Source organism: Podarcis raffonei, chromosome 5 (genome assembly GCF_027172205.1).
Source record: "Podarcis raffonei isolate rPodRaf1 chromosome 5, rPodRaf1.pri, whole genome shotgun sequence".
NCBI classification, from domain to species: Eukaryota; Metazoa; Chordata; class Lepidosauria; order Squamata; family Lacertidae; genus Podarcis; species Podarcis raffonei.
In genome coordinates this window covers 93,977,478-93,989,728 of record NC_070606.1, presented here as the reverse complement: position 1 = coordinate 93,989,728, position 12,251 = coordinate 93,977,478, and the positions used below count along the sequence as shown (strand labels likewise).

Sequence of the window (12,251 nt, the reverse complement as noted above, 5' to 3'; positions counted from 1 at the left end):
TACTAGCAGCTGCGGTTTATATAGAGTGTGCGCATATGGATTTATTGCTGCTATGGATTTATTATTAGCACTAAAGTAATGCATACACTAGATTTACAGTAACTGCTCAAAAACGGCACAGTCTGGATCAGGAAGCAGCTTTTTTAAACAGCATGGGGGGGGGGACCCACAACACAATGTACGCATTATTTTTATTTTTAAGTGCGAGCCCCCGCCCCACAAAAAGGGAATGTAAGAGCGCATTCCTGGTGATCTTAAGGGTCAAGCGACCCTGATTCGCAGAGTTAAGTCACAACATATGCCGCACACGCCACTGCTCGGTTTACACGCAGCCCAGCTGGAACAAAAGGCAGAGCAGGAAAAGTGCAGGTTGAGAAGCCAACTCTCGAACCCACCCAAGAACACGCCCCGGAGACCCCAAGCGAGCGCCTCGCGGAGAGAGCCTGGCACGAAGCTGAGACGCAAACTCCTCCGTCTGCAAGGTGGTGCTCTTTTTAAATACACACACACATAAGGGAAACAGTTAAAAAAGGAAAAGGGAAAAAGTGTTGCCATTCCTGAGCAAGCCTTTCTATAGCCTCCGATTTGCTCTTCGTTTAGGAGGTTAACGGGGACCTGATCTCGATGACAAGCTGGCACCCCATTTTCTCAAAGCAGGACAGGACAAAGAAGCATTGATCTACACAGGCCTGACAATCTCAACGGGAGAGAACGGAAGAAACTTAAGGGAAACACCTGAAGTGTGGAGCGTGGCAGACACTGTACCCATGAAGTCAGGGAAATCAGAACACCAAGACGACAAAGAGAAGGTAGGCAGACTTGCAGAACGCACAACACTGGTTTTAAGTCTTGTGATGTGTCCCCTTCACAAAGCCAAGAGATCTTTGTGGGTTTGGCGTGGTTTCTGATACAATTTGGTGACATGCCTGGGCTGTCCCCATCTGGACAAATGGAGCTGCATATATGGAACAGGGGAAAAAATCTATCCCTCTGCAGGAATTTCCAATTCAGTGTAAAAGGCCCTTGCTCTCCAGGAGTTAAATTATCTTGGAGAAAGGGAGATATTCCACGAAGTGGCTGCCTGCCTGTGTTGATGCCTCGCCTTCCAGCTGAGGCAGTTCCCAAAAAGGCGGAAAAGCTCCAACCTTGTTCTGCACAAAAGGAGCCAAGGTAATTTGGAAGGAGGCATGTTTCTTGAAAATCTCAGAAGGAGCCAAAAAGGGTTCCTTACACACACACACACACACACACACACACACACACACACCCTCCCACCCCTTCTCTTTCTCTCTCTCATTTCACCACAAACCCAGCGCCTTTGCCATCCCAGCGAAAGAATGTGCCTGTGAAGGAAAACTTGAAGCCAGCGTCAAACAGGGGAGAAGAAGAAAGGAAGTCAAAAGCATGTTTTGTATCCTAGAGAAGCGATGCTGAAGCTGGCAGGTTTTAAGATCTGATGTATTTGGGGAAATTCACAGGAGCTACTTTTAAAGACACAACTTCCATATTTGTGTGAAGGGGAGGCTGGGAGGTAGCTGAAGAAATGAGGCTGCCTATTAAGAAAATTCCCCAGCACTGATTTTTGAGAATGTGTCACATATGTCTGCATTCCAGCTTCTGTGCTGTTCTTCTTGTGCATGCTGAAAACATGTCCCCCTCCTCCTCATTTTGACAAACACAAAGGGCAAGATGAACCAAAAATTTCCCTGAGCTTGCTCAAAGGCCCAACACCTTTTCTCTGGTGGGACAAAAGCTCGTGATTCCCACGCATTTGGCAAAATGACTAAAGTTAAAACTTCTACCAGAACTGGAAAACAACCAGTTTTCTCTCCTCTGGTCTTGCAATTCAACTGAGTTGCAAGCCTTTCGTCCTGGTTCTTGAACGCTCAACCTTTCGGCGGGGCTAAAGAGCACCATTTCTGGCCTTCAGGACTGAGGGGTTGTGGAAAAGCAAACTTGAAATCTGCCTACACCCAAAAGGAACATTAATGTCTACTGTTCTTTTGCTGAAGATAGGAAGTATATGGGGGGAGATTCCACTAGAATACAAACCTCTCCATTTCTGCTAAAATTGTGCTTTATACTAAACAGAAGTATCATTTGGGCTTAGGGCAGGAATAGGATACTCAGGCTATCTTCAGGTGGCTCCAACAATTTCTGCAGACTCGGAACTTTTCAGTGAGACATCTATGCTGTGGAATGCAACAATTAAGTAAGCCACTACTCTTACGTGTGAGGCTCTCTTACAGAAGGAACTAATTTTAAAACAAACTCTGAACTTGGCTTTTTTATTTTTAAAGTCTACCATGAACTGCTTCATTTCACAGCTTTGCTTTTCTGTTTAATGCAGGCCAAGTGACAGAAGTGCCTTCTCTGCCTCCCCGTTCCCAATCTGAAGAAAACAACGTCCTGCTCCCACAGCCAGAAGAAAGCAGTCCAAAGAGCTGAGAAAAGAATGCAAACCCACATTCTGAGCTGCAAAGGTCTAAAACTCACCCGCAGTCAAAAGCATGGCGAACTTAGCAACTTTATGGATAGCACTTGACAGGTCTGAGGATCTCTTCTCTCTCATCTGCCACTTACAACACAACCGCCCTCCAAAATTTAGCTTAGCCAACTCTCAGTAACCCACAGAACGGGGAGCAAGGCCAAGGCAGGCCAGTTGGCCACCAGCTTCCTTCGTTTGCCCCCCAATTTCGAAGCTGCTGGTGTCATAACACAGGACCTCGACGTTAAGCAAGGGTGGTGGCCCTATCTAACACCACGGTTCAGAAAGTGGGGGGCGGAGGATCTAAGCTAGAAGACCCTGGAAAGACCAGATGATGATGATGATGATGATAATAATAATAATAATAATAATAATAATAATAATAATAATAATAAATTTTATTTATATCCCGCCCTCCCCAGCTGAAGCCGGGCTCAGGGCGGCTAACAACACTAAATAGTGAGACTGGATCTCAGGCCAAGAGGGCATGCTTCAGACTTGATTATTTTCATAGAGGCTGCCACAGATTTGTGAAACAGAGGCTGGAGAGCAGAAGAAGTGTTTGAATGGAGGGGGGGGTAGGGCGGAGGTGGAACAATTGCCCATCCCAAACAGACAGGGACAATGGCTTCTCTCCAGGCACCCATCCAAGGCAATGGAAGCACGTTCTTGGGCGTGTATGTGGACTCAGGACAGCAGACACCTCTGAAGGCTGCCTCTCCATCTGATGTCCGATATATTGATAAAGGTTGAAAGGGTTCATGACTCTGGAAAAGGGTGGGGTTCGTAAGGACCCCCCAGTACCCCCAAAACGCAAATATTATTTAGTGTGTGCGCATCCGCAAAATTCAATGTGCACGTGCAAAGGTGAGTGCCAAGCTGAGGTGTTCACCATTTCGCTCCCTCGGAATGGGGATCCCCCGACGGAAAGGCCGATCCCCGCGGGAAATCCCCCCCCACTGCCTCCCAAGGGATCCGCGGGGCCTCACCTTCCAATGCGCGGCAGCCGCCCGGCAGCAGAAGCAGCAGCACCACCGGGAGCAGCGGCTGGGGCGCCCCCGGGCGGGCCGCGGCCATCGCGGGGCCGGAGCCCGGCGGGGCGGCTACACAATCCCGAACCCCCGGGGCGGGCGCAGACCTCCGGCGCGTCGCTGCCGCTGCTCCTTGGCGGGGAGGCACGGTCCGCCCCCGGCGTCGGTTCGGCGTCCGGCGGGCTGATCTTTGCACCCAAAAAACCTCCCGAAATTAAACTCCTCCAGGCTCCAGCGGGTCGATCCGGTAGTCCCGGGCGATCCCGAAAGGCGCTGTCCGCCCAAGGCGCCTCGTACTCCGCCAAAGAGAGACAACAGTCCTGCCCTCCCTTCCGACCCCGCAGCCCGGGCGGAGGTGGCTTTGGACGGGCGCCCCCGGGAACCTCTCGCCGGAGCGGGTCTTCCGACGGCACCAGAGTTCCGCGCGCCTCTCCAAGGACGCCGCTCTCCGCAGCAGCACCGGGGGGCTTCCTTGCTCGGGTCCGGGGGACTTGGAGCGGGTCAGAACCGGCCGGGGCTTCTCCAGACAACCGCTCCGCTCCGCGATGCGGACAGCGGATCCCCGCTCGGCTTGCTAAGCTCCGCTTTCTCTTGCGCTGCTGCTGGGTCGGAACCGAAGCGGGCTCGTCCAGGCCCTTGCGGACGGTCCGGTGCTGAAGCGCGGCAGGGCTGGAGTGCCAGGATTTCTCCCGCCCCACACTCGGTTTTCTCTTGGGTCCGCGCCGGGCTGGGGATTCCCCGGCGTCGGGGATCCGCAGAGGGTCCTCCTCCCCGGCTGGAGAGACCCGGGAGGCTCGGTGCGCGGCAGGCTGCAAGCGACTCGCGGGCTCCGCACGCAGCCAGCGCCGCCCCTCGCTCGGGGATCCTCTCTCGGCCGCTCACGCTCTCGCTCTGGGCGCTCCTGCAAAGCCGCCGCGGCTCAGACCCAGGGGGAGGAGCCCGGCTGCCAATCGCGCCCAGGGCCGCGCCCCCGGCAACCAGGCGCCCGCTCAGCGCGGGCCAGGCGCGGCGGGAACGCCCCTAGCAACGCCAAGCCTCGCGCTGATTGGGCGGCCGGCGTCCTCTGGGTTGCCGCCTCCCGAAGCGGGGAGGCGGGGCTCCGAGGGAAGATGAATTGGAAAGGGCGGGCGCTCCGAGACCACCTCTCAAGGCTCACTGGCCGGGCGGGAGGCACGCGAGGAGGGTGCTCCACCTAGTGGCCGAGTGGGGGATTGCCAGCTATTAAAGTGCTGCGGTGGGAGGTGGGGGGCTCCCATTCATGAATGGGCAGGATGACATGGGAGGCGGGGGGAGGGGAAGCCTGAGAGTTAACAAAAGATAGGAATAAAGAACTCCGCGGCGGCAGCAGCATGGAGATAGCGGCAGATTTCGCAGATATGGCATGGTCAGGATTTGCCCAGATACTCATGCAAGCAGGTAAAGGAGCCATGTGCTGACATAAAGCCTTCTGCTAAGTATAGACCCTATACTTTTGATGTTGCAAAATGTGTCCTGCAACAAGCCAGTGAGATACTAGAACTGCCTTAGTGGGGGAAGCACACTGCCTTGCCCACACGTCATTTCACTTCATTAGTTGTTCTGTGACACTTCTCCCAATGTCACCACAATATTGCCATCTGGAGAGGCACTCTTGAGCTACAGCTCTTAACATGCGACAACAGCAACAATGTCCATTTGTGGTATAAAAAGTTATGGGTTTTCAGCAGGAAGTTATGGAGCCTGCACAAATTGGAAAGGAGGCAGTGTGCTTGGCACGTATAACCAACTCATGTGCACATGGCATCGTTGTTGTTGGCCTCCGTCTGTCTCGAGAGACAATGGAGTGCGCCTCCGGGGGTGAAGTCAAACTGCTGCACTAGCAGCACTGAAGTGACCTCCCTGGGGTGCAAGCCTGGGCAGTGTGTATGGAGCTCCTGGGTTGCCCAGACGACAAGACCCTCCTCCTGGCCTCACTGATGGGGTCCACAGGAGCCAGCTGGGTTGGAGGAGTTGCCAGAAGGAGGTGCACAAGGTGCCACTGAACCATCTTAGGAACTCCTCTCCAGATTTGTGTAAGGTTTACTCCATTGTCATTTCTTCTCCTGAAGACATCCCACAAGGCAGTGGAAGTTTAGGACCAGCGTTTTCCTTCCCCTAGGTGGGCTCCCTTCCCATGTGGACGCAGAGGTGGAGCAACCTGTTCCGGTACCTGGAGCATTGTTCGTCCCAGGGGGTGTGATGCGCTCCTGAGGGGGGGTGACACACCGCTCATGGGGGCATGGCATGCGTCCCGAGGGCGTGGTGTGCATCCCAGGGGCATGGCACGCATACCGGGGGTGCACGACGAGCAGCACATGCCCCGGGAGGTGCCACAGATAGGGAGTCGGCATTTTGTCTCACCCCCTTTGGAATGGCACCCAGGGTGGCCCACCCCCTGCCCCCACCTCAGAACGCCCCTGTGTGGATGAGCCCTATCTACCCCTCACTTCCCTCTACAGTGGTACCTCTGGTTGCGAACGGGATCCATTCCGGAGGCCCGTTCGCAACATGAAAAGAGCGCAGCCCGCAGAGGCGCGTCTGCACACGCGCCGGTTGCGATTCGGTACTTCTCCGCATGATGTCATTTTGCACTTCTGCGCATGCTTGAGTGGTGAAACCCGGAAGTAAACCTTTCCAGTACTTCCGGGTCGCCGCGGGATGTAACCTGAAAGAACGTAACATGAAGTGAACGTAACATGAGGTATGACTGCACAGTGCAGAAACTGCCTTCTTCACCATTGGACCCCCTATTGGTCTGGTCTGCTCAATCCACCTAAGGATTTCTTCACATGCAGGGGAACTCTCTAACTCCCCGAGGGTTTGAAACCCATTGGCTACTCTCATGTGGTTTAGCTGGCCAGTCGAAGTCGTTTCCTAGGGTGTGGCCAATGCCTCATTCTGGCAGCTTCTAGGAGCCCCAGGTGAGAGCTGAGTGCAGGGTAGGGTCCAAAGGTCCAGAAGGAGCGTGACATGTCCCCACCAGAGGTATTTCCCCTCCCCTAACACCCCACCCCACCCCGAAATGCAAGTGCTCTAACAATAGCTGGATGGAGAATTTGAGATCCAGGGCTCCATAATAATAACAATAATAATAATAACAACAATAATAATAACAACATATTTAAACCCCGCCCATCTGGCTGGGCTTCCCCAGCCACTCTGGGCGGCTTCCAACAGAATATTAAAATACAATAACCTATTAAACATTAAAAGCTTCCCTAAACAGGGCTGCCTTCAGATGTCTTCTAAAAGTCTGGTAGTTGTTTTTCTCTTTGATATCTGGTGTGAGGGCGTTCCACAGGGTGGGTGCCACTACCGAGAAGACTCTCTGGCTGGTTCCCTGTAACTTGGCTTCTCGCAGTGAGGGAACCGCCAGAAGGCCCTCAGCGCTGGACCTCAGTGTCTGGGCAGAACGATGGGGGTGGAGACGCTCCTTCAGATATACTGGACTGAGGCCGTTTAGGGCTTTAAAGGTCAGCACCAACACTTTGAATTGTGCTCAGAAACATACATATTAGTCAAGAATTTGCCGAGGTGAAGGGAAGAAGGTGACAAAACACCCCCATTTTCACACAGGGTGTGGGGAGACTCACAATTCCACACGAAACTGGGCTGCTGAGCCTGTGCTTTCCCCCTGACCTCACTAAATCAGAATGCACAGGTTTCTAAAGGTGAGCCTCTTCAAGCACACCCGAGCCTACCCAGATTCCAAGCTAGTGACCACAAAGCAATGCTCTGGATTTGTGTACATCTCAGAGGAGTCGTTGAGCAATCACCATGACAAATAAGATACTGAAACAGCTGAGAAAGTCACCAGCAGTGCATCAGTGTTCCAAATATGAGGAAGTACATGGGAACTGCTTCCTCAAGACCTCAGCCTGCGCTTGCGGTGGGAGGAGTCACCAATGGTGAAAGCTACAGCTGCTTAATTTGGCCTTCTGCCTATGCCACCATGAATGGGACTTCTCTGTGGTTACTCTGTGCGGAACTACTCACCATCCAAATCTCTTTCCAGAATGCCTAACCCAGTGGTGGAGAAAGCCAGAGCAGGAGCGACCCTCAAATCCTTTCCATCTGGCCTCTCATGAGACGACACTCAGCCCCAGGACATTCTCCCTCTCTGATCCTGCTCCTCAAGGGCCTTCCCCTAGCTAGAAAGGATTCCCCTTGAGCCGTAAAGATGCCTCTCACTTGGGTGTGTACAAACCCTGACTTGTGTGTGCCTGAAATACACACAGATACGGGTAACGTCTGGAAACCCAGCCAGATGGATGGGGTATAAAATCATCATCATCATCTGCCGCACATCCAACTTTGACCCAGCTACTTCTTGCCCCTGGCCCTGCCCACTGCAGGCTTGCGGCCCCCCGAATGTTGCCTGTGAGGGAACGTGGCCCTGAAAAGGTTTCCCCACCCCGGCCTAACAGAAGCTGGTACATGATGTGGCATCATCTCAATTGATGTCCCTCCACCACCTGAATTCAGCAGCCACCAGAGAGGTCCATGAGAGGGAAATGTTAGGCTGATGTCAGAAGGTTACCAAGCGTTTTCAGGTGGATGCCACCAGGTAATGCGGAGAAGGGATGCAGTAAGCACAGCGATGTTGCCTTTAAGACAGGGCTTCCTCTACCTGGTGCCCTTCCAATGATCTGGCCTCCAGCTCCCATCAGCCCCTGCTGATGGAGATTGGGGTTGTAGTCCAGCAAGACACCAGGGTGGGACAGGCTGGCTCTAACCTGGCCCTTATTTGCGAGTGAAATATACTCTGCCTGCTCAGAGGCACTGTTGCTTACTTTCATAGGTCCCAAGGACCGAAGGCATTAAAAACCTTGCTTGGAAGGCAAGCATTCTGCCACTACATCCTGGCCCCTTATAACGTATAGTTGCTTATTATTTACAAAAAGCCACCATTGTGCCCGGTGCTTCGCAGGGCGACGTAAGCAAAAGATAGATCTCTGCCCTGAGCAGCATACAGTATAAATACGCAGACAGTGGAAGGGTGGAGAGGAAATGTAACAGAGGGAATGTCAGGAGGCCCCTCCAGACCGATACCCTTTGTGGGTGTATTTTGCAAGATGTCACAGACGTAACAATACTGCATAGGAGATAAAGAACTACACAACTTTTGGAAGACATTTGAAGGCAGCCTTATATCGGGAAGTTTGTAATGTTTGACGTTTTATTGAATTTTTATATGTACTAGAAGCCACTGGGGAGAAACCCAGCCAGATAGGCCAAGTATAAATAAAAAAGAAGTTGTTGTTGTTGTTTCTGCTCCCAAACTTTTGCAGGTTCAAATAGCTTCGGAAGTGGGATCACATATAACTGCCCCAATACCACCATGAGCACAAATAGTCATGAATGCACAATAAACAGGACGTTGGGTGGGGGGCTTTAGGAGGGCTCATGTTAGTCCTCAACTAGGGACAGAGAGGCCCACTGGCTTAAATCTGAGTTCAGGTGGGCTGCAGTTCTGCAATAGTGGGGGCAAAGCAGCCTGGGTATGCTCAGAGGCACTGGTCGTTTCTTCACCCGCAGCTGACGATGCTCTTTCAGTGCAACCAAGCGGAGGTGCAGGTTTCAAAGCAAGCCCAGGAAACACCCGGGTTGCAAGTTGCCGCTCAGCCAGGGTGATAAGGAGGCTGCGGGTGGAGGAAACGAAACTCCATTCAAAGATGTGATCTGCTTCTCTTCTGGCCCAGCTCCACCTGCCAGCTCGGCAGATACTGGCAGGGTCCGCTCCTCTCTTCCTTCTTTGGCAACACCTGTCGGACTCGCCCTGCCGGTGTGAGCTGGCATGATCTGAGTGCTGGATTTTGCCATGTGCATCAGCAAGATAAACAGGGCTGTCGCTCTGATTCAGCCAGGGCAGCCTGACAGCTGATGATCAGGTGGATAAGATCTCCCTCTCTTCTGATCTCAGACACCAAAGGTGTCTGTAGGTCCCAAGCAAATCACTGCTGATGACTCTACCTCCAGAAACTCCTTAATAATAACAACAATAACATTGCAAGGAACCTGCCCTCGTCTATTGCTTCACTGGCCAGGTAGGGATAGCAGCAGTGGATCTTTTGCAACATAGAGTTGTAGCATTGGAAGGGACCTAGAGAATCACCTGGTCCACAAACCATCCCTGATGCAGCCTATTGCCAGCTGTCAGAGGAAATGCTCTGCCATCGCTCTAAACTAAATGAGCCAACTTCCAGTCACACCCAGGATGGTGGGGAGTCCAGACGCCGAGTCCTATGAAAGCTCTGCGGGGTTTTGTAGCCCAAAGAAGAGTTGGTCAGCGCAAGATGGATAGCGGCCTTCTTCTTTTCTTTTCTTTAATATTTTTATGAACAATTTCAACAAACATTCATACCTCGAGTTGAATGTGCTTCGGGTTGAGCACGTTTGAGTTGCGCTCCGCGGCAACCCGGAAGTAACGGAGTGCATTATTTCCGGGTTTCGCCACTCGCGTATGTGCAGACACTCAAAATGACATCACGCGCATGCACGGAAGCAGCAAAACGCAACCCGCGCACGCGCAGATGCGCCGTTGCGTCTTGCGTTCCGTTCAGGATGCGAACGGGGCTCTGGAACAGATCCCATTTGCATCCCGAGGTACCACTGTACAAACTATCAAAACATATCATAGTCATTACTATTTCCCCCCCTTTCTCCCACCCCCCTTCAAACCCTCCCTCCCCCCCAAGACTTCCCTCAGCTCCTCTCTCTGAAGTCTCAGCACATATTGTTCTCTGCATGTTATAAAATTATACATATCCTTACGTTATCTATCTATCTATCATGTCGTCAACCAATAAATTTGTGTATGTTTATTCAAAACCTGCCAAGGACTCCAGTTCATTTTGTTGTCTTTTTAGATAATTTGTAAAAAGCTCCCACTCTTCATTAAAGTCACGGTTGTCCTTGTCCCGCAGTTTGTATGTCAATTTAGCCAGTTCTGCATAGCTCATCAATTTTTCTTGCCACTGTTCTTTTGTTGGGATTTCCTCATTCTTCCATCCTTGTGCTATCAAGACTCTTGCCGCTGTGGTAGCATACATAAATAAGTTCTTTATTTTTCTTGGCCGGTCTTGTCCTAGAATCCCTAATAGAAATGCTTCTGGGGTTTTTTTTACAAATGTCATTTTAAACATTTTTTTTTTTCAGTTCACTGTATATCATTTCCCAAATTTTTTTCACTTCTTTACATTCCCACCATATATGATAAAAAGTTCCTTCTTTTTCTTTACATTTCCAACATTTGTTTGACCCGGTTTTGTACATTTTTGCTATCTGTACTGGTGGTAATATACCATCTATACATCATTTTCATGTAACTTTCTTTCAAAAGAGAACAATCTGTACATTTCAAATTTACTTTCCACAATTTTCCCCAATCCTCAAATTGTATATTACATCCTATATCTTTTGCCCATTTAATCATAACCGATTTGACCACCTCATCTTTTGTTTCCCATTCTAGCAAAATACTATATGCTTTCTACAACAGCTTTACTTCTTCTTCTATAACTTCCTTTTGAAATCTAGAAGTTGTATAACTAAACCCTTTCTTGTTGTCTTCCTTGTACATCTCATGTAGTTGTCTGTAATGTAACTAAGATGTTGTTGTTGTTTAGTCGTTTAGTCGTGTCCGACTCTTCGTGACCCCATGGACCAGAGCACGCCAGGCACCTCTGTCCTCCACTGCCTCCCGCAGTTCGGTCAAACTCATGCTGGTAACTTCGAAAACACTGTCCAACCATCTCGTCCTCTGTCGTCCCTTTCTCCTTGTGCCCTCCATCTTTCCCAACATCAGGGTCTTCTCCAGGGAGTCTTCTCTTCTCATGAGGTGGCCAAAGTACTGGAGCCTCAGTTTCACGATCTGTCCTTCCAGTGAGCACTCAGGGCTGATTTCCTTAAGAATGGATAGATTTGATCTTCTTGCAGTCCATGGGACTCTCAAGAGTCTCCTCCAGCACCATAATTCAAAAGCATCAATTCTTCGGTGATCAGCCTTCTTTATGGTCCAGCTCTCACTTCCATACATCACTACTGGGGTAACTAAGATAGCAGCCTTCAAATATCTGAAGAGCTGTTGTGCAGAAGACAGAGGAGACTTGCTCTCTGTTGCCTCAGAGGGCAGGAATTGGAATCAAAGGGGTGGAAATTGCAGGGAAGCGGATTTTGGCTAAACGTTAGGAGACACTTCCTAGTGCAAGAGTTGTTTGACTGTGGAACTCTATGCCTCAGGAGGCAGCGGTCTCTCCTTCGATGGAGGTATTTCAACAGAATTGTCACACTTTCAGGGGTGCTGCAGTAGTTGAATTGTCCATGCAGATGCCACCTTAAGCACACAGGTTGAGCTATATGCCTTTCAAGGTCCCGTCCGATGTCCTCCAAGCTCAGTGATTCTACGATCCTTCTGAGGCTTTGATGAGGCTGATGAAGTTTGTGCTATTAGCGCTGTGTTCCATTTACAGGCTTTTGCCTTTGTGACAGTCCTTCTCCCCTTGTTCTGCACGGGTGAAATCAGCCGAAAGTCCCTCCTGAAGGTACGATGGACCACAAGTCTGGCTGCTTTTCCCCGGCAAATGTCAAATTGTGGTGCATTTCTTTGGGGAATTGTGCACGGATCCCACGCAGCAATCTGCTTCGCTGCTTATTCGTGGTGAGGAGGCCCCTCTGGCTTCTCCCAGACTGACGGAAGAGAAGGAGAGTGGTCT

General features: G+C 51.0%; 1 protein-coding gene across 2 annotated transcripts in view; it reads right to left on the bottom strand.

The window, feature by feature from the left end:
* The window catches only part of EPHB3 (EPH receptor B3), an 82,462-nt gene extending 78,739 nt beyond the window's left edge, over positions 1-3,723 (bottom strand). For both annotated transcript variants that reach the window (XM_053390680.1, XM_053390681.1), the window contains exon 1: positions 3,478-3,723. In XM_053390680.1, coding sequence (XP_053246655.1) covers positions 3,478-3,565 — 88 coding nt within the window. In that variant the 5' untranslated portion in view covers positions 3,566-3,723. The remainder of the gene's footprint in view (positions 1-3,477) is intronic.
* Positions 3,724-12,251: the final 8,528 nt, after the last annotated feature.